Source organism: Clinocottus analis, unplaced genomic scaffold (assembly GCF_023055335.1).
Source record: "Clinocottus analis isolate CAN_PGR_092001 unplaced genomic scaffold, fCliAna1.0.p SCAF_23, whole genome shotgun sequence".
Taxonomy (NCBI): Eukaryota; Metazoa; Chordata; class Actinopteri; order Perciformes; family Cottidae; genus Clinocottus; species Clinocottus analis.
In genome coordinates, this window is record NW_027175965.1 from 9,687,355 (window position 1) to 9,709,183 (window position 21,829).

General features: G+C 41.8%; 2 protein-coding genes across 4 annotated transcripts; both read right to left on the bottom strand.

Moving 5' to 3' along the window:
* Positions 1-703: 703 nt before the first annotated feature.
* zgc:85936 (ankyrin repeat and LEM domain-containing protein 1) lies at positions 704-14,094 on the bottom strand. Of its 3 annotated transcripts, none has more exons than XR_011078232.1 (11): positions 13,766-14,094; positions 12,684-12,836; positions 12,357-12,462; positions 12,116-12,239; positions 9,198-11,660; positions 8,698-8,866; positions 7,851-8,013; positions 7,628-7,760; positions 6,282-6,444; positions 1,212-1,414; positions 704-1,045 (listed from the first exon to the last, which is right to left on the bottom strand). XR_011078232.1 is itself a non-coding variant. In XM_068589922.1 (10 exons), the coding sequence occupies exons 1-10, from the start codon at positions 13,828-13,830 to the stop codon at positions 1,381-1,383; spliced, it is 3,573 nt and encodes a 1,190-aa protein (XP_068446023.1). In that variant the 5' UTR covers positions 13,831-14,094; the 3' UTR covers positions 704-1,380. The 3 variants fall into 3 exon arrangements, 1 of the variants encoding a protein (XP_068446023.1); XR_011078231.1 differs by having other exon boundaries at positions 704-1,051; XM_068589922.1 differs by having other exon boundaries at positions 704-1,414.
* An 833-nt stretch (positions 14,095-14,927) lies between these two features.
* LOC137793507 (intestinal-type alkaline phosphatase-like) lies at positions 14,928-20,596 on the bottom strand. Its single transcript, XM_068589708.1, has 11 exons — positions 20,521-20,596; positions 20,198-20,314; positions 19,060-19,175; positions 18,053-18,227; positions 17,576-17,748; positions 17,038-17,163; positions 16,851-16,920; positions 16,503-16,641; positions 16,122-16,312; positions 15,912-16,022; positions 14,928-15,199 (listed from the first exon to the last, which is right to left on the bottom strand). The coding sequence occupies exons 1-11, from the start codon at positions 20,594-20,596 to the stop codon at positions 14,928-14,930; spliced, it is 1,566 nt and encodes a 521-aa protein (XP_068445809.1).
* Between the last annotated feature and the right edge of the window lie 1,233 nt (positions 20,597-21,829).

The window sequence follows — 21,829 nt, forward strand, 5'->3', positions numbered from 1 at the left end:
AGTAGTTAAAATAGTTTGCGCTTCCTATTTATCATCCAACATCTTGACTCACTGCCACAGTTTTACTGTCAAGTCGCATCTCATTACTGCAGCGATGTTTTCTTCTCACAATGAGCAGCAGTGACTCAGCCGAGTGTAACACAATCTTTACCGAGCTGATGAACAGTTCCTTTACTGGCATGAGTGCAAGCAGCAGGAAAAACATCTTCCTCTTCAACCAAAGCGCCGCATCATAGCAAAACAACACAAGAAACAACTCACATCTGGATGAGTCGACAGTTTCATGCCCGCAGTCTTCCTCATGCTGCAGCCGCCGCCCAGCTGCTGCATGAACCGAAGACCCGCTATGAGTCAAGAGTTTCAAGATCACTGCGAGTAAGCAGTTAGAAGAAGGAAGTGAAGTCGAATGGGTTCCCACACAGTCTCAGTCTCTGGTGTCATAATGACCATGAGTCATGGAGGTTAACGGCACAAAGCACTGAACACCACGGCCGGCTTAAGAAGAGGGCAAAGCCAGCGCTGCTACTCTTTATAGACGGATGGATGGACACTTTATTGATCCCCTAATGGAAATTCAGGATCCAAGTAGCTCAAGACATCACACAAACATAATATATACGCACACTATTAAAAAGGATTGTCAAAAAAATTCAATTTATGTGAATGTCCAACAGCAATTGCAAAGAATGAGGACAAAAAGATGTTCATAATATATGCATGTATTTATTAATATGTTCACCATCGGGTGGTCTGCAGTTATCTAACACGCTTGGATAGAACAGATAGCATGATCAAAGTCTGGTGAAACACAGATGACTTTTCCCGTGACCTTCCTGCTCGGGCATGAGAAAGTGTTGGAGTGTTTGAGCGAGCGCTGGAAGCCTCTCCGCCCACAGAAGACTCGCTCCCTCTGCATGTCTGAGCAGACTGTCATCCCCGGTCACCATCAGGTCCTCGCCCGCCTCAGTGAACATTCAACGCTGTCGGTGAGTTTCAGCTAAATTGAAAAAACCATCGACCGTTGATTGTCCCCCGTGGCCGGCCGCTTCCACTCAGCGTTTCCACAAAAAAAAAAGAAGGGAAAAGAGGTAAAGCCGTGCAGGAACTTTCATACGAGCAAGACAGACTCCTTGAAAAAACTTCTAAACCACAGCAAAGGTCACAATCAACATTCATTGCTGTCGGTGGGTTTAATGTTGTAGAGAGCTCACTGAACAATGAATGCAACTGTGTCCCAGATTCCATCCCGACGTCACAAGGAATAGCGTCACGATATGCTGATGATGCCGTTGTTTATGTCTCGACCCGTCTCCTGCTCGGCTTCCCCTGAAGGCGGCGCACAGGCCGTGGGATTGACGGGCAGGTCAGATTGCATTTGGATCATCCTTCCTGTGGCACGGGGGCTCGAGTCCGGCTACAGAAGAGGAGAAAGAAGAATATAGATGAAGGAGAAAATAACTGTAAAAGCAGAAGAATACACAGATTGCATTGCATCTAGAGTCTGATAAATGATGTATTTGCTGTGAATATAACAAATACACAGCAAAAACATCTTGTATATGAATGGATGCTTTCCAAAATGGTAAGTGAGTCATAATACTATTAAACTATTGTTCATACACCACCAGCCCATCAGGTTTCATCTAAATCTATTAGTGATAGTGATATTAGTTATTTTCTAATCGGTTAACTTTAGACGCAATCAAACAGTACACATGCAATTTCACCTTTAGCTGTTCATTTAATGTGGAATAAAATCTAAAATGTCTTCTATTTGCATTGTTGTATTTTATCAAATAAAGTTTCCAGTTGGGCTTCAATGATGTTTTGTCATTTTTTACATCGTTCTTCTTTTTTTTGGTTGGAGATGTTGAAGCAGAGGCGATAGAGGCCAACGAGGGAAATAAATAATCATTTGTAACTTTGACTTCTTTTACTAAATATGTTTTAATACGTGACTGACGCCGGCTATGAATTGTTATACAATCATCATCAGATGTACAGTATCGTGTCAAAAAGACATCAGACGCTCAAGAAGAAGAGAAGAGGTGGAAGACGGAGGAAAGACGGAGGAAATGTGATGAATAGTTTAGTTATTGCTCGACCAGCGAGCTGCTAGCTTATTGTTGCTGCTAGCTTATTGTTGCTGCTAGCTTATTGTTGCTGCTAGCTTATCGTTGCTGCTAGCGCTAGCGTCTTTGCTTACTTCAACCTTTAATTCAGTTGGTAAGAATATTCTGCTGTTCTGTTAATATCCTCCAGCATAAGATGGAGAAATGCCCGACGTGTAGAAGTGTTATCTATAATTTCAACGACATTAACTGTCTGAGGTCATTTTTGCAATTTTACATAATTCCTTAAATCCCCCATTCGTGTGTGTGTGTGTGTGTGTGTGTGTGTGTGTATGGTGAGTGTGTGAACACACACATTGATGGCGGTTGGATGTGTGTAAGGAGCTAAAATATTGACCTACTTGATAAAAAGCTTGAAGTTAATTATTATTAACAAAAGTATATTTTAAATATGTAGAGCTTCTAAAAATGTTGATATATTTTATAGATCAAGATTTCTCCTCTTAACTTATAAAAGAATATAAGAAGTAAATAAATAACAAATTGAGTAACATACAAACATCAATCCAACTTCTTTATCTTTATTTACATCCCCATAGACAGAGTTCAAACAAATGATGTACATTAAAATAAATTGTACTGCACAAATATAAAATGTCACTATTTAATCAATAATAATAATAATATAACAGTAGTGTCAAAAGATGACATTGTAAAGTATTGTACAAATCATAGTTATAGTAAATGACATAGTATACTATGAAAGAAGGTAATACAAATATGTTTTAATTATAATTAATAGCATCCCATAAAAATATATAACCGTGGTGTCGTACAGCACAATGTTTAGTTACTGAGTGTGACTTAATGTTATAGAATAGTGAGCCATAGAAATGTGAAGAATTCCATAAAATGTGATATTATAGTGTGAAATAAACTGTAAAAAAAAAAAAAAAAAGTATCAGATATTTTGCCTTTAAAAATATAATTAAAATGTTATGGTAGGCCAAAAAATTCCAGTATCCAATTTCTTAAAAATTAATTAATTAATTCAATTTTCTATTGAAGTGCCAAAAAATAAAATACAAGTCATTCAGAATTGTATGGAAAGGTTTGTCTTTCAACACGTCCTAAAATGTAATAACTGGAATAAAAATGTTATAAAAGAGCTTATAGCTTGTTTAATTGTTTTATATGTCCTAAATATTTCATTCAAAATGTCGTAGTATTAAGACTCAAACATGTCAAACAAATGCCAAGGTGTTAAAAAAAAAAAGTCACAAAAATGTCTTTCAATAATATTCCAAATGTCAAGTAGTATTAATATATTATTACAGTATCAAAAACAAATGTCATAGTACAGTGTGTTATAAAATGGCATGAAAACATTTATTTTTGCCATTCACAATGTCATAAACACTATATATATATATATATATATATATATATATATATATATATATTAGTATGGCATGAAAATGTCTTCTTAAGAAATGTCAAGTATGTTAAGCCGCAAAAATATGATTAAAATATATTCCATACAGTATTCCATAGTGTAGGATGTAATAATATATTCCATTATCCAAAATTCATAGCAGAGGATGCAAGAAAAAAGCATTTAGGAAGCCAGTGATGTCATTAAAGCGTAGTTATAGTAAGCCTTTTAAAATGTTTTTATAATGTTATAGTATAATATGCCTTTAAAATAATTCTCTCTAAACAAATAATTCATAAAACATCCTGAAGAGCAACAAAGAAACAGACATTAAATTGATTTCTATAAAACTCACGCTGCAGCCCGACGGCATGAAATGACACTTTGAACTTAACAGAGAGAGAAAAAAACTGTTAATTTCATTTTATAATAAGTTTTAGAGTTGAATGAGATACAGATCATCTCAGTTGAATAAGATGTTTCAAGATTGTCTGTCGGGACATTTTCATCACACAAAACTCTTCGTTACGTCCTAATTACAAAAGATTAGACATTTTTTATTTAAAAAAGTTAAATGATAAAATGTAGGAGTTACTACGAGTCCCAGAGAGCATTGCTGTAAGAAACGACCCGTCTGAGAACTTAAATGAGTACATTTAAGGTTAAATTAATTTGTTTGACCTTTGTCGAGTTGGATTAACTCACAAAGTTTAATCAGTTTACTTTTTGATTAATCTGCTCTTTGTTTCTCGTTCTACAAACCTGGACCAGGATCGTACGGCCTGCGACGCTGAGAGGTGACAGAAAAGATCACGTGTTTCAACGTCACATTGCTATGAATTGTGGGTAAAGTCTGAGGCCATGCGGCCTGATGGAAAGCGTTCATAAAGGCTCAAAGCGTTTGGGTCAGTCAGCTGGTTTCCTCTCTCCTTCCTGTTGATGCTGTTCATCAAGTGAACGTTGTGAATATGTTTCCTACTGTCGGACATTTAAAAAGGTTTTTTTTAATAAAACATTTCCACTTCTCAAAGAGCAAATCTCTCACTACAGATGCTGTACGCTAAAGCTAGTTTAGCTCTATCGTGATCACATGACCGTGACGGTCCCGCTCACTTCAAATGTTACTGAAAGAAACATGTTTAATAAAAACATATTTAAAAAAGCGGTCTTATATTATTTAAATATATTTACGCCTAACACAACTCTTAAATACAACAGAGTGGAAGAAGGCCGGTTATTGCATGAAGGGAACAATTCTAGATGGAATGAAAAACAATGGCTTCCTTTGTCCACTAGAGGGACTCCAGAGACGAAGAGATGAAGAAGAAGAAACGTTCAGCCACTTCAGGTTCATGTCAGACACATTTTTCTTTTTACTTGTCCAAAATAAAAGTAGCACAGAAACACAGAATGAATGAAAAGAGAGTACTTCACTTATGAATAAATGATGTACATGTACAACAATCAATTTGTTTTTGACAATAAATCAAACATGGCTCACAATGAGGCACCTTTTAGAAGAACAGGACAAAGTGTGTGCACACCTAATCATTGTATTATTAATGCTTATATAGTTCAAGTATCACAGATAATTCATTTCATGATTAAAAGAAAATGCCAGATCAGGTGTTTCGCTTCCTTACCCTGTGTTTGAGTTCATTTAACCCGGGGATAGGGATGTAAAAAAAAAATAGATTTCTAAAGCACAACATTATGTATTTGAACAGTAAATATTGATGCATTCAACAAAGAACATGTGAAGATGTGCAGCTCCAGTGCATCACCCCGAGGAGATGAAAGAGAGATCTATTGAAACCTGCTGACCATGAACATGAACGTATGGACCACGACATGAGACGGCGAGAAATCTTTTCAGAATTATGATTGATTTAACAAAATGATGACATAAAACACCGTCAGTAACCAGTGATGTGACGCAGACTAACTAGTCTCAACATTAAGTGCTGATGTACTTCTGACACACCATCCAGGTCTACACGGCTCATTGCAATGATCTAAAATAATAAAGACACAAAGACTCCTCTCACTATTGGACGACACATCATTGTCTGTTTTAACAATCACAAAGTAGCACAACAAAAGAAATGGAAACAAAGCCATGGAAGCAAATATCACATTTTACACACGACGCTTCTAAAACTACACAATTCACTACCGAGTTATCCATTAAAACGCAAAGAACTAGTTATCATAATATACTTTTGAACACAAATTTTGTAAAAAAATCAACCGTCAGCTTTTTACACGCTAATTTGTTTTTGTGCAAAGTGACACAAGATCATTTAATTATAGTGAAAAGCTTTTAAATGTGTTGTGGACCCATTTGGACCTTCAGTACCACAGAGAACCACGCGTCTGTCTAGAGATGATGCCTTTGGGAACGAGCTTATTTTGTTGCGTTCATGTTCAATAAACCCATATATTTTATTCATAAATTAATCTGAGGACTCATTAGCTGTGTCACATCTGGACAGATGAGTCAAAGTGATGTGATGAGGGAATCTATCTCCAAAGAAGTCGGGCGGTTTGGATATTTTACGAAACAAATGTTCAAAAGTGGACTTACTTTGAAATGGACAACAAATCAGATGATCATAACTGACGGCGAAATGGGGTTTAAATATCAGTGAAAATGTCTAGAAAGACAAAGACACTGCAGGTAACAGCTCCAGAGAGCTTGACTTAGTGAACCCCACATGACTGGAGGAAGGTGTGTATCCTGAGCTGGAGGTCCGGCCTCCAGGAGTCTCTACCGTCTGATGTCAGCTGGTCTCAGCTGCCTTTCGCCCTCGGCCAGGAAGATCTGCATGGCGCGGTAGAGCAGGTGGACGCCCAGGTCCCGCTTCTTCTTCAGCTGCCAGTTGGACACCACGCCATAAAAATCCCCTCGCTTCCGATTGGTCAGCATCTTCAGTCCTGGGACGATGGAAGAAATAAAAAAAGGTTATGGACGTGCTGGAGCGGCGTAGTTTAATGTCTTTGTTCATCTTCTCCATCCCCTGAACACTCCAATCCTCTGTTCCCTCGGACTGAGGCTCTTATAGAAAATATAGACTGAGGTTTGGTCAGTGTTAGAATGTAAATACTATTCCATCTCTCCTGATACTAATCCATCTCTCCAGATGAAGGACCAGCTCATTTCACCCTCGTGTGATGTGAGTTTGTCTCTCAGTCATCTCATCTGCTGACTTCCGTCCTTCACCCTCAGTTGGCCTGTTTGGCGTCTTTGAACTGATGAATCTCTGTTGTTTATGAAGGTAGGTTTGTGTCTTTTTTACCAGCGCTAATTTCTAGTTTGTAAGTGAATTATCTCCAAATCTTTGCCCTGAATTCCAAAAATTGCTCTAAAAAAAATAATTAAAAAATAAGTTCTCAAAACTAAAATTTGCTTTCAAAAAAAGAAATTTGCTCTCTTCAAAAAAAAAAACAACAACAACCTGTAGCAGACTAGCTGTACCAGAGACAGATTTGTAGGACCTAGTGGGTACTATACATTCGGCAATTTTTATTTTGAGAGCAAATTTTAGTTTTGAGAGCTTTTTTTAAGAGTGTTCTTTTTTTAGCTATTTTTTTTATTTGTTTTTGGAGCAAATTTCTTTTTTTGAGAGCAAATTTTAGTTTTGAGAGTGTTTTTTTTTTTTTTTAGAGCAATTTTTCAAATTGAGAGCAAAGATTTAGAGATAATTTACTTACAAACTAGAAATGTGCTCGGGTCAAAAAGACACAAATCGACCTTCGTAGCCGTTGAGCTTTCTCTCACGTTGTAGATCCGTCCTGTCCGAGTCCTGTCTTCCCCGCACTCGTAGCACACACTACATCTCGTATGTTATCGTCTCCAAAGTGTTTTTCTTTTTCAACGATGTGCTACATGAACCCATTAACATTTTGGAAACACAGCAACAAAAACAACTTTTTTTTCTGAACATGGCACAAAACAGCAACACGCACGTCTGAAGCATATTGTTGTTCCACAGATTTGGGAGGTGATTAAGGACCCTGATGCAAAGCAGATGAGGGGAAGGGTTTCCATGAGATTACATCAGCGGTTGCTACGTATCAGAGGTAATTGGTGAGGAGTTTCACCCCTCGCTGCTCTCACCGATGGCCTCCACCATGCAGGCCTCTCGGGTGTAGGCCTCCACTGGGATGACGTTCTGGAAGCAGTGCAGAGAGATGACGCCCTGCTCGGCGTTCCACACCTGGAGGATATGCTGCACCTTGGGGCACAGTTTCTGTCCCACGGAGCAGAAAGAGACAGTATTTTATACACACATTGTATTGTATGCACCCATACAATAGTGTGTGTGTGTGTGCGGCCTCACCTTGGACGTCTTGTCTCCTTTGAAGTACTCTAAGGCCTCGTACAGGTGGCTGTACGGGCGCGAGCGTTTCCCTTTGCCAACGTAAAATATAGCGTGGATGAACGTCTGAAAACACTCCTGTGCAGTCATGGTGTGATAGCGAAACGGGAGGTTTTTAGTCACTCTGCAGCGCAAAAAGAATAAAAACAGAAGCGTTAAGTTACATTCTGAGGGTGAAAAGTGTTTCTCTGCATTAGAGACGAGGTTAAGACTTCAACGAGGAACCAAGTATCCTCAAGATACTCTGAGTTTTAACCGTTTACCTCTTGAGATGTGATATTTGTGACACTTATTTAATCCATCAACTGGTGCAATACTTTTTTTACTTTTATCCACATTTTTACTTATTTATTTTTTATTTCAACTATTTATTTAATATATTTCTTATGGTTTAATTTTTTAAATTTTGTTTTATTACTGTTTGTTTGTATTACTTGATCTTTATTTACTGTAATCCTGTAATTTCCCCACTGAGGAATTAATAAATGATTATTTTATCTTTTATCTTATTTGATAATGTAGCCTGATATATAAAAACACATAAATGGAGTTTATACTGCTTTTTTTCTTTTATCGTCCCATTGACATTTATTATGAATGGCCGGGGTACTTTCTAAATTAAAACAATTAAAAATTAAAAATAAAATGGCTGCTAGTGTTCTGATGACAAGCGCTGGGTTTTAGAAATGATTTTCATGCAACATAAGAACGTCATCATCTCATCACATTAATAAACATCTGTCTTTACGAGAGCCTGCGACTTCGGCCCGAAAAGAAAAGAAGAAAGAACAGGAAGGCAGCTGCAGACCTCGGGTCCAGCAGCAGGTAGTTGAAGCTGGACTTGATGATGCCCTCCCTCCACTTCCTGTTTTGGTCCGGCTGGTCAAACTGCTGGAACAGCTCCTGCTCGTCCAGCTGGCAGTCGGGCAGCTCGAAGGTCCGCAGGGCCCGACACAATTCTGGACTATAACCTGAATCTATGAAAATAAAACAATAGAAGATAAGTGACAGGATTGAGAAGCTAAAATGATAGTAAGAATAAATCAATAAACATCATTCAATCAGTGGCTCCAATCTAATCCACCCACAAAGTGATGCATTTTCCATTCTCATGCTTCACTTGAGTGATTTTACAGTCACCTTTTGGGTTAGGAATATATAATTCCCCCCCAAAAAGTCATTATATTCCATTTATCTCATCCCAAAACTGCTCACAATCAAACCACAAAGCCCAAAATACTCTCATTACCTCGTCACAAGTTAGGTGAGCAGTAATCAAGGACTTTAAAGGAAGGGCCCAGGTGTTACCTGCTTGGGGCGGGTCCAGCGGCCTCTGGGGTCGAGGCGCCTGGGACTCCTGCACCAGGCGGCACAGCCTCCGCATGTAGGTGGGTCTGGTCCGGCAGCTGATCGGGCCGGGGCTCTCCCCCAGCTCCACCAGCCTCAGTCTCAGCTCCTTGTCCGTCATCCCGTTTGTGTCCGGCGGCGGCCCGTCCTCCTTCTTTTCCTCCTCCTTCACCACCAGCGGGGGCGTCTGGTTCTCCTTCCCTTCCTTCACGGCGTCCGTCTGCATGGAGCGCCAGTCGTAAAGGACGGTTTCCTCGCTGCTGCCAGCGCTCATGCTGGAGCTGAGCGAGGCGTTTGACGTGGGCGGGACGTGGGTCTCGATCAGCTCGTGGCCCTGCTCCGAATCCGTGTAGAGGTACTCCACCGGTTCGTCCAGGTCCTGGATGAACGGACGCCCTCCCGGGGTGTAGGACAGGCCGGCCGGGAGCTGAGGCCGGCGGCAGCGCGACAGTCGGCTCATGCTGTACCTGGGGGTGCATCCGGTGCCTGGGGTGCAAGGGAGGTCGGAGTCTTCCCTGGACCTCCTCGGGGAAAAGTAGGTGGAGCTGGATGAAGACGAGGCCGACTCCGTCCGAGAGCTGCAGTCGTCAGTGTTCCAGGCATCATTTTCGATGCTATCCAACTCGTCCTTACCGGGAGCATCAGCTACGTGATTCTTCGCCGTCGCCTCGTCTGTGCTTGTCAGGTCATCAGTCAGAAAATCGCTCGCTTCCACAAGATCGTGGCCTCGGATGGCCAGTATGACTTCTGCAAGGTTTCGCTCATACGCGTCCATAGAAGAGTCCTGGTTTCCCTCCAGTATGAACGTGTCAGACAAAGTCTGCGAGTCAGAAGCAGTCGCGCTCCTGGAGAGGATGAGCGTGTCAGCTTGGCTGTCGCTAACACTCGGACCGGCTCTGAACGTGCTGGACTGCGAGTCCTTGCGATCAGCAGGAAACACGTCTCCTCCTGCTTCGTGGTTCTCCGGACAGGACGGTGGATCACGCGGTGCGTGTGGTGAGCTGTAAAAGTCCTCACTGGTCTTAGCTCTCGGCGTCTGGCGCCGCGTTCTGACCGGCGAGGGGAGGGTCACTTCAAACAAAGAGGACGTGCCGAAGAGGCTCTCGGAGGGTTGGCTGGTTCTCAGAGAGCAGCGACTCAACCTGGAGCGAGTCCTGCCCGTTACGAAAGGACTCGGCGTGAACGGAAGGTCGACGTTTTCCTGCAGTGGCTCAGCGGCATCGGCCAATGGGGCGTCTGCAGGCGGACGAGTCACGCCTCGTTCACTTGAAGTGTTCAGAACTGGACTGAGACAAGGTTCAGACGCGTCGTGGTTTGGCTGCGTCTCAGACGACACCGGTGTATCACACGTACCCCGTGCATACTCTTTAGTTTCACAGTTTGCATCCAGCCGGGGTTCTGATTGAACAGGCGGAAGAGCCCAGTCTTGTCTTGCAAATTTAGATTCACAGTCTGTAATCTTTGTGTCGGATTCTGCTGCAAGAGAACCCTCTTTTCCAGTGCGGAGTAAAAGCTGTCTGGGGTGCACAGAAGCCTCCAGTGCACTGGTGTAATGGTCGCTCTCACAGCTACTGTAATGACTACTACCAGACCCGCTGCTGCTGCTACCAACGTAGCAAAGGACTGGCTGTTCTGGTAAATCCACCTGAGCCTCTTTTACATCTTCATCGTCCTGCTCATCATCACTCTCCGCCAGAGCACAGTGACTCACGACAGTTTTCTCCATGTCCTCCTCCTCCTCCAGGCTTTCGCTGCTCTCTCTGTTAAAAACATAAACGTGATCTGGCGACGTGACGTCGATGCCCTGCTTCTGCAAAAGGGTGGCCATGCGTTCTGAGTCCAGGAAGTCAGAGTACTCAGACATGTCAAAAGGTAAGTTGTCGCTGCCATCGGCACCAGGCTGCCGTTTGGGGGATTCAGGAACAAAAACAGGGAAATATTCATCGACGTCTCTGAAGCTCACGCTCTTGCGACTCGCTCGCCTGGACGGAAATGCTGCGAGAGCGTCTCTTCTGGAGGGGAATGCTCTGCCATCTGTTGGAGCAACATGTTCATTTGCTTGTGACGTGAACACATCGCCATCAGCACTCAAATCCTCCTCCTTCAGATCGGGCAGTGCGGCTGCAAGTCCCGCTGCAGACATGCGAGTGCTCGATAGTATGGAGGGACCTTCAGGTGCCCAAAGTGAGGCGGCGCTGGTCCAGTCCTGGCCGTGAGGCCTCTTATTGTCCGTATCAAAATGTCTGTTATGCGATACTGCTCCACAAACCGGCCTGCCATTAATGTTAGAGAGGTTGAAAAATGACGAGCGCCTCGTGCTGCTCAATGGGGCTTCACCAAAGTCACTCATCATGGACGAGTAGGAACTGAAGCTGTGGTCCGAATCCGGGTAGCTGGACGTGTCCGTCTGGTCCGAGTGCACAGCTGTGGAGAAACAAAGAAAACTGAATCAGCACGGTTCCTTACAAAAGATAAAATATCACTATCAGCCAGTCAGGCAATTATTCTGCTGGAACTCCTCTTTCTACATTTTATTTTTGAGCTTGAAATAAATGAGTGCAAAGTTATTAGTAAATTAGGAACCGATGGCAAGTCTAGACTAAATTTCAAGTGATTTAGGAAGTAAACACTTTGTTGTGCACTGTAATTATTGTAATAATTCCACGTTATGACAATCTGCTTGAAGCCACACTTCACCAGCTGAGTACATATTACTGCAAAATACTACTACTAGAATATCTCTATTTCTAACACTACTCTCGTTTTCTTCACCTTTATGAAATAACACAAGTTGGAAAAATGTACTTTGCATTCAAGTGTTGTGTTGTTTAGATGAAGGGTTTTGAGTAATCCACAATAAAACAAAGTGACTTTCTTACAGTACTGGAATTGAGGTATTTCCTCTTCCTCGGTGTCCACGGAGCTAAACTGGTGCTCCTGGAGGAGCTGGGCACATTTTCGATTATCCTGCTGCTCTGCAAGCTGCCCCGGTGTACTCCCTTCCTAAAGAGGAGATAACAGGTGTAAACCAAACTGAAGGAAACATTTTAAACCCTTATGACACTCCTTGTAACGGAGCGGGTGTGGCAGCGCTTATGGAAAATGAAAAACAACGCTTACATTATGTTTAATGTTTGGGTTCCCTCCATTCATCAAGAGCAGCTTCAGATTTTGAAAACATCCCCACAGTGCAGCGATGTGGAGCGGAGTCAGGCCTTCTGAGGACCTGCGAGGAACACAAGAACTCACAACTTTACAAAACATTACAATCTCATTCTGCTCAGAGACGTTATTTAGTGTCTCGTGACTAAATTAATGGATATAATGGAAGGTTAGTGCAGGTCGTAGGTGATGCAAAACGTCGACAGAAGATAGAACGATCTTCTTCAACGATCGTCAATGATGTTACCGAATGTGCTAACAAGGTGTCACCATTTTGAACCACACCTGATGTTGGGGTCGGCTCCGTATTGCAGCAACATCTTCAAACAGCGCGTGTTCTTCTCGGTCTCTTTGCCAGCAGCCAGGTGGACTGCAGCCACGCCTTTGCTGCCCACCAGGTCTGGACGTGCACCTTGAGAGAGGAGCAGCAGCACAGATCTGCCGATGGAGAGAGAAACCTTACAAACTGCCATGTCTTGCTTTTTGGAATACAGTTGTCTTGTATTGAAGAACTATTGTTCTTCAAATCTTTCTTAAACTTAAACTTATTATTATTATTAGTTGAAATGCTTCAGCATTCCAATTATTGTTCTTCAAATCTTCAAACAACTAATAATAAATTATTATTATTAGTTGGAATGCTTTAACCTTTTAAATTATTAAGCTTTTCATGAAAATTAAAATGAATGGGATCCAATGGGGAAACTCTTCAAATCTTCTTCAACTTTAACAGCTGACAGCTTCTGCATACATTCAGCAAAAAACACCATTTAACTTTTAAAATGTTGACAAAACCTTCAGCAATCTTTCTATTATTTCAGATTTTTTAAATATTTGTAATTTAATGATGTAACAAGTGGAAAGTAAATCTGTGGTGTTAGTGAAGCAAAAGCTAAATTAGGTCCATGTTATTTTACCAGGTGGCTGCTGCATGTGAACAACATGTGATTCACTGTGTTGAGAACCACGTTAACGTGACACTGGGTCAACACACACACACACACACACACACACACACACACACACACACACACACACACACATAATTTACTACCACGATTGTCGCAAGGAAGAAGTAATAATAATAATAATAATAATAATAATAATAATAATAATAGTGCTTTTCCAAGTACTCAAAGTCACTTTACATAACTTTACGTTACTTTAGATAAACAATAAAACAAATAGAATAAAACAAATAAAATAAATAAAAGCAGTAAGAAATAAGAGTTTGTGCAGTCTAAATACTAAAAACTTGATGACAAACAGTTTCCGTGCAGCTCGTGTAAAACATGGCTCGCGACGTGAAGACGCGTGCGTGAGATCAACACACAAGTCCAGACACAACAAAGGCTGCACAACATCACCTCGGGTCTCCATCGTTCACGGCTTCACACAGTTGACTCTCCAGCCTCGTGGTCTTCGGGTCCATGACACACTTTAACCCAGAGTCCTGCGCTCCAGTCCCGGCATAGCCCCGATGCAGAGCCCGGGCAGAAAGCTTTAACCGAGGCTAGCGAGCAGGGCGAGGACCGGGGACGCGCAGAAACATATTTTATATCAAATTACGTGTGCATTATGCAGTTAGGCAGCAGGCATTGTGTTGTATCCTCAGTTGTGTGCCTTAACTACTTGAAGATATGCACCGCTATGCTTTTAAAACCCTGAAGACAGCTTGTTTATTAAAGTTATTGTAGCTCTCGGGGGAAAAGACGAGTAGTTTGGTTGAATTTCCCTCCAAGCAAACAACCCCTCCTCCTTTCTGGCAGCGGGCGGAAGTCCCGCCCCTTGCGTTCTCTGATTGGTCAATGCTTTCATTCAACGTTTGCATTATACTTATCACTGTGCTGCTTATCGCCTCTTTACGCCAATGTTAGACTAAATGTAAGTGGTTTCTTAAGATTAGCTATTTTTTTGTTTGTCCTTTTATGTCTTTTCATGCAGCTCTTTTGTTCCCTGTTTTTTATATGTTTTATTCCATTTGCTCTTTTGGGTTATTTGTTTGTTTTTGTTGTATTCATTGCCTTTATGGTATTGCTCTTTTTTTGTTTACCGGTATTGATTGATGTTATGTATGACTATGCTTTGCTTCTCTGTAAAGCACTTTTCTAAACTTTTTTTATTGGACCCTTTTATATTAAGTTATGTTTCAGCAGCAAGACACGGACAAGCCCCTTAAACACACCAGACACCTTCCTCCACTATACACACTCACACTTTGCTGCTTATATTTCCTAAATATTTTTAATGGGGTGTTGCAAGTCATGCCTCTATGCAGTAATGCAACATTATCAAATTATCAATTAAGAGCTTTATTGTCATGTAAACGTGAGCAAATCGTGGCTGTTTGAGGAATTGGTCGATTTCACAACAAGGTTATCCGGACAAGAAGAAATGACTTAAAATGTCGGTGATCTGAAAGTTGTGCGACTCTACAGCACTTAAATAGAACATAGAAAACACAATGTAAAGAACAATTATTCGTATAAATCAAATGTCAGACAGCACAGTTATTCAAAGGCCGACATCTCAGACAGAGCAGAGGGGAAGAAGAAGAAGGCCGGCCAGGAGGAGCAGGAGGCTGGGGTGGGTGGATCCAGCGTGGTTGGGTGAGGGCAGATCACACACTTCGTAGGGCTCCAGGCAGGCGGCATAAGCGACGACATGGGCGATGTAGTTCTGCTCCTGGACGCCGTGGAAGAGATGTGACATGGGACCTTTGGCAAAGATGGCGACATCTTCGATGCCGTGGGTCTCTGAGTCCAGAGGGACCGCCGCCTGCTGACGGTAATCATTACCCGCTGAGGAAGAAAAGGAAAAAAGAGCATTATAGTAGTTATAGTATTATAGTATAGTATTATAGTAGTTACAGTATTTTAGTAGTTTTAGTATTATAGTAGTTTTCTGACAGACAAATTCCGAAATGATGAAATCCAATGCAGCTTCTTCCTTAACTCTTTGACACAGTATCAATGAAAATAGCTTCTGTATAATTGTATTATGTTAGCAATAATCAGACCCAAGGTTTACAATCAATAAAGTAATAAGTATACGGCACCAAGTCTTTTGACTGACTGACGAAATATCATATGGTCTAACACGTCTTAATGATTATAGGATGATAAAGTGTTTCTAGAGCATTATACATTAAGTGTTAGAGTTATAATATAATAACAGTTATTGTTGGTCATTCTGTTTTTATATTACTGACCAGAAAAAATATCCACATTTTTTCAAATAATTTAAAATGGGCATAGCTCTAATAAAATACTACTCGCTCATTGCAGAGAAACACAGGACACAATTGATAAAGGTGTTATACTCAAGTCAATTGTTCTCCTTATGAATTAACCAACATTTCCATAAAGCTATGCCATATTTTTCAATATGAGTCAGCAGGTTCTGGTTCAGAAAGACATTGCCATCACACTATTCACAGACTCCTCCAGCCTCCACAACAGCTCCTCTGTTACACCACAAGATGGAGCTCCTCAATCACTTTGTCTCACTTACAGGAAATCGTCTCGTTCATATCGGGGCGAACTCCAGCCCGGTGTCCGGGTCCGTTTCCATAAACAGCCGTGGTGAAGCGCTTTCTGTCCTCAGCCAGTGAGCGAGACACTCCTGTCAATCACAGGACACATTTACAGGCTTGTTAATCCTGGAAATCTAATTAAACCTCCATCAGCTCAGCTCTTATCAAATTCTGAGAGTGCATTTTACCTAAAACAGAGTTTCCTCTGGCAGAATATCCTCCAAAGGCGAAGACATGTGAGTGGTCAGCAGTGACCACAGTCAGGGTGTCTCTCTCGCTGGTGAGTTCGGCTGCTCGCCCGATGGCCCGGTCGAACTCAACGGCCTCATAGAGAGCATGTTTAGCCCTCCCTCCGTGGTGACCATGGTCAATTCTTCCACTTAAAGTCCAAAAGAAAGAACTCCTCAGATTAGCATCAGCACCTTGTATTTATTGTTATATCATTAATAATACATCTTTTCTTTGAATGGTGAGAGATGTTTTAAATGTCAATGGTTTTGAGTTTGGAGTAGATAATTCATGGTGTCAAAAGGCCAAGACTAAGCAGGGAAATATGTATACGATGACACTTATCTTCTACAAAGAGGTAAAATCCATTCGGGTTCTTGCTGAGGATCTTAATCGCTTTCTCCATCATCTCCGTGAGGGACGGGTCCATGGATGCATCGCGCTCCAACTCGAAACGGAGATCTTTGGGCTCAAAGAGGCCTGAATAAAAAAAAACAAGTACAAAAAACAACTGAGAAATATTTTCCCACTGGTTTTAATAGAGCTGGCAGTGTCAGTTCTATATGATTAAATGTGCACACTTTCAGTTTTTCTTAAAAATGAACTAAAAGTAATTTGTAAACAAAAAGTTTACCAAACAAACTTGCAGAGATACACACGGGAAGAAACAAGGAAATAGCTCATCTTACCAATCAGGAAGTCTGTGTTTTCAGGGTCGACAGCATTAAATTCGGTTCGGTTCCAAACATATTTAGCATTCTGTATGTAATGAATAAAAACAAGCACATTCATTGGCAGTTTTTGGGAGGGTAGGGGGAGGAAACCTTTTTTCAACAACCCGTTAAACAATGTAGTCGCAGCCAGAGGAACACGTACCTTTTTGTTCTTCAACCACGTTGCAACAAGATCTTGTCCATCGTTGCGGTCTCCTCTGGCAGTCAGGTACTCAGGATCTGGCGTGGAATTCGAAAACATGTACCGACGACCTCCACCGAGAATGACCTGCAGTCAAATGACACCGTGTTGTACAACACATGCTTTGCTTTCTCAGCTTTCAGCAGACTCTCCAGTCCGCAGTGATGTCATCCTCTCTGCCTCGCTGGTTCACTCTACATGTGTTTTCCAAACAACCGTTTAGTTTGAGATGCAAGTTCACGTTATTGCAAGTTAATCAATCATCAAATCCCCTGTGAACGATCACATTGTTGACTTACTGGGTAAGAAAGACGGTTCAAAGGTTTCAATGAAAGCTCTCTGTCAAGGTATAGAAAATGAAGAAGTCGTAAATAAAGAGAGCCAGACTTCCTGTTTGGTCTGTGCTCACCCGACAGATTCTGACTAGAGAGGTTGTGCATGACAACATGCATGGCCGTATACTGTATGAATCCTATCGAGTCGCTGGCCTGCTGCTTACATTAATCTCTGTGTTGTGAACCATCTGGTAAGCGACGTCCCGGCAGCCATTTTTAATGGCCTCGGCGGTGAGGTCGGAGTCAGAGTACCAGCCTCGGTCGGCAGTGTGGGCGTAGTTCGCACCGGGAGATGCATGCTGCACTCGGGTCGTAGTGACAATTCCCACAGACTTTCCTGCAACACACAAAGCAGCTGTCAACCACATACATTGACATGGATGTATATAGGACACACACTGTGAACTGTCTTATTATTCACCTTTTATACGAATGTTTTTAATGGCTCTTGAAGTACATAGAAGGTTAGGTCACATGGTGTGAGTGACAGCGGCCTTGCATCCTCTTAACACGTACAAACCAGCATAAATGTATAATATGTCCAGAGTAATACTGATTATACTGGTTATTCTGATGAATAACCATCAACAATAACTCATCCTACAGTCCGACAGCATGAAACCCGTCCAAAGTGAGCCTACCTGCTTTCTTGGCTCGTTTCAGAATTGATGAGACTTCGTTCCCGTACGTCGCGCTGCAGTTGCCCCTCGGGGTCGCGGCGGTGACGCCCATCGTGCCGTAATTGGCCTTCACGCCACACAAGTAAGCTGTGGCGGTGCCGGCGCTGTCCGGCATCTGCTGGTCCACATTGTACGTCTGCAGGGGCCGAAAGTATTCACACTCATTAACGTGAGTATTTATCATCTCGGGCATTTAGCAGATGTTAAGGTCCAGTTATTTACACCCAGATTATATCCTGTGGACTCAGTACATGCACCCTCAACTCACACAAGCAATACATTTGAGTTTAGGAATAGTAACAACTGCAATTGATGTGTTTGTAATAAAAAATAATATTTTGAGGCTCCAATCCTGTTATTTTACTTTCCTAAACTCAATTCAGTGCTTGCCTTTCATCATATTTTACATTCATGGAAGACACATATTATCTTTATATTATTAACGCTGACAATACTGCCTGCATTGAAGGATTTATTGTCCTTTCATGGATTTTGATGACATCGCGTGAGCCGAGAGGCCGAGAGTCAGACGCTGGATTGAAAACAGGCTGCTTGTGTCACACATGACATGATTATAATAACAGCCACACGATTCCACATTCTGCAGAAGAGGCGAAACATAATCGGCTTGCATGAATGCAGCACGCTGTAGTCTAGTCTGTTTTGGATAACAATTTGAAAATAAATAATCAAACTATTGCTCACCATGCAGACGGGGAATCGTCTCCACCAGGTGAAGAACATTGACGTTAACTTGTACAATATAACTCCAGAAAGCATCACCGCTGCAATATGAGATATAACTTCAAAGATAAGCTATGACGTCGTGGCTTTAACGCACACTCTGCTTCATTATGATGCAATAGATATGTTGTATTTTACAACATTGGTGTTTCTATAACTAAAGAAATGCGTCTCATCCTCATTGGGAAAGTTTAAATGTGAACGTGTCGGGCGAGCGGGCTGACCTTGGACAGCGCCAGGTGTGGAAAGGTATCCATAACCAGACTCGTCTCTTCTCCAGAGTGTCCTGCCAACTGGCCTTTGAGGATCCTGGCTGCAGTCACCGTCGGTATGCCCATACCTGGAAGCAGGTGGAGACACACCTGAGTTTTAGAAAACACAGGCCGGGCCGGCACAGGGCCGTCATTGTGCAGCGCGACGCTCACCCGGCTCAGCTGACGAGAGTTTAAAAGGTGATGAAGGACATCCGAGTTATTTACAATCACAAATGGTGGAGAATATGCACTATTCCACATTTACAGCACTATGCATACAGATATACATCATACATTTGTAGAGAAGTCCAGGCATCATGTCCAACATTTGTTTATTATATTATTATATTAACTATTTGCTCAAACAAATCACCTTTTTTCTCTTGGTCTGTATTTTCCCAGGAGGCCATAATGTTTATCAAGGTGACCGTTAGGTTAAACATTGATCTATAAAATAAATCAAACGTCAAAGTCACATTCACTGCCAGTTCTAAAGTTCCAAGTCGTTACCGGCACAACTTGTTTTCACAAACATATCAATTATGGACTGATTAAATGTTACTGACCAATCCCAAACACTGATAACATCTTTAGCGGAGCCAGCTGCAACCATAAATCCATAATTGATCGATTAATTTGGATCAGGGAGTAATTTCCAGAAGCAACAACAGTGATCAGTTTAACTGTGAGTGTCACGGCTGAAGTTTAAATGTAAAACCAGCTCAGAGATTAAAGAACGAAGGGGAGTTGAAACTAATTTAATAGAAGACCAGTTTCTAAAATGTCCTTTCTATACTTGTTGGAGCGATTGACCTTTTCTGGTCATATCAGTTCAGAGAACATGTGGAAACATCTTCCCCTGCAGGGTGGACTGCGGTTCAGCTTCACTTTCTTTAGTTACGCTTCGCTTTCCAGGCAGTAATGACTACTGCTGAACACTCGCTGACGTCCATCTCCTTCTCCCCACAAAGCTGTCCTGCTTTCGGGGTCACATCAGGCGTTCGGGTTGCATTGCATTCCCTCCCGACATTAGTGAATGTACTAATGAAGTGATAACGGCGTCTTCTCACCTCAACAAACAAACTGAACTGTAAGGGAAGAGACTCACCGTCCCCCAGGAAGAAGACCACGTTCTTGGCTTTGTAAAGGTTAGGCTTCACATTCAGGGCGGCGTCCAGAGACGCCTTCGCTTTGTTGTTCCAGTAGCTGGCATGAAGCTCTTCCTCTGAAAGGCAGAAAAGACAATGTATTTTATACACACACTCAGTTAGAAATAAAATCATTCTTTAGCTCGTGTAACTTTTGGTCGTTTGTGTCGTGCGACAGGTGGAAAGAATACAGATGTGCATGTTTCACCTGAAATTAAAAGTGATTCTTATTTCCTCCAGACACTAAACTATCGTCTAACAGCAGCAAGATAACAGTTCTTACCTGAAATGGACAAAGTCCTCTGCGTTGAAATAAAAATCAATAATCCAGTAAAAAGGAGTTTTTGTTGGCGGGCCATGGCGTTGAGTATATGTGAAGTAAAAAGCCCAGAAGTGCTTTTGCTTTATAGCTTTAAGGAAGGAGCAAAGGTCACACGCTGGAGCCTCCTAACGCAGCCATAAGGTTTCATAATCATTCATCTAAACAGTGATTGAATGATCCAGTAATCTTTTTATTGTTGTGTTTATTAGTTGAAGGAAGGTCAAAACGCACACTTTATCTTAAATGTTAACCAGCAGCTTTAATCAATGATATTATAGCCACAATAAATAATCACTTACAGTTTAATGTCACAACATTATTATTTATTACTTTGAAAATGTGAAATAGACATCTAATATTAACACGTAGGCCTCTGTTTTTGAACAGATGAACTAATTATGTATAACAAAAATAAGAAGACGAAGAATAAGAATAAAGAAAACTTTAAAATACAAATAAAATCTCCAGGTGCTTCACACACAAGTTGAATTTGTGATTTGCTGTTTTGAATTCTTGAGTTTGACATTCTGGTTGTTGCCATCTTGGTTTTCATTTCTTTCATTTTCTGCAACCAGTGAACTGAAGTGACCACATTCAGACTGCAAATTAGTGGCGTGTACACTTCTTAGCTGTAGAGAGCTGTCAATCACAAGGTGGCGTGCCCTAAAGGAGCACAGCCGGTTTATTGAGCATCATTTATTAAATGCATCAGGCTGTATTGAAGGACACTTGAAACCAACACTTGAGACAGAGGTAATCCATCAAGGGAGAAACAGGGTCAAACAATCAGACTTCTTTCTGCAACCAGAGGAGGCGCCCCCTGCTGGCCAGCAGAGAGAATGCAGGGTTAACGCTTCACATTGGAGGTGAGTTTTAGGGTTAGATTTAAAAGCAGTGAATGACTCTAAGGCCCTGAAACGTCCTTAAGGTCCCAAAGGCCCCAGCAACAAGAAGACACATCTCACCTGCTTCTCCGTTGCTTTGACATGTGACCTCTGGATCGCTTCGGTTTGTCGGCTCGCTCAGGACGACCTGACCTCAGGCTGGAAGGTTCATGGAGCTGGTGGGAGTGAAGATGGTCATGTGGCTGGAAGTTTAAAACCTTCTGGAAGACCTTCTGGAAGGCTGACCATTAGAAAGGTTGCTGTGGGGGGAATAGCATGTTTTCAATAGAAGTGATGGGGTCCAAAAAGCTGCTGGAGGAGTTCATCTGGAGGTTCATCTGGAGGCAACGTCAAAGAGCTCCTCAGTTTGAGCGACCGCAGCAAGA

Excerpts from the sequence above, each read along its gene's own strand:
- zgc:85936 (XM_068589922.1), bottom strand. The coding sequence starts at position 13,830 with ATGGACCCGAAGACCACGAGGCTGGAGAGTCAACTGTGTGAAGCCGTG. Across the intron at positions 11,661-12,115 it reads AATACCTCAATTCCAGTACT|CTGTGCACTCGGACCAGACG; the intron begins GTAAGAAAGTCA and ends GTTTCTCCACAG. Across the intron at positions 8,014-8,697 it reads TACCTGCTGCTGGACCCGAG|AGTGACTAAAAACCTCCCGT; the intron begins GTCTGCAGCTGC and ends TTTGCGCTGCAG.
- LOC137793507 (XM_068589708.1), bottom strand. The coding sequence starts at position 20,596 with ATGGCCCGCCAACAAAAACTCCTTTTTACTGGATTATTGATTTTTATT. Across the intron at positions 20,315-20,520 it reads GAGGACTTTGTCCATTTCAG|AGGAAGAGCTTCATGCCAGC; the intron begins GTAAGAACTGTT and ends TCTGCCTTTCAG. Across the intron at positions 16,023-16,121 it reads CAGAGGAAACTCTGTTTTAG|GAGTGTCTCGCTCACTGGCT; the intron begins GTAAAATGCACT and ends TGTGATTGACAG.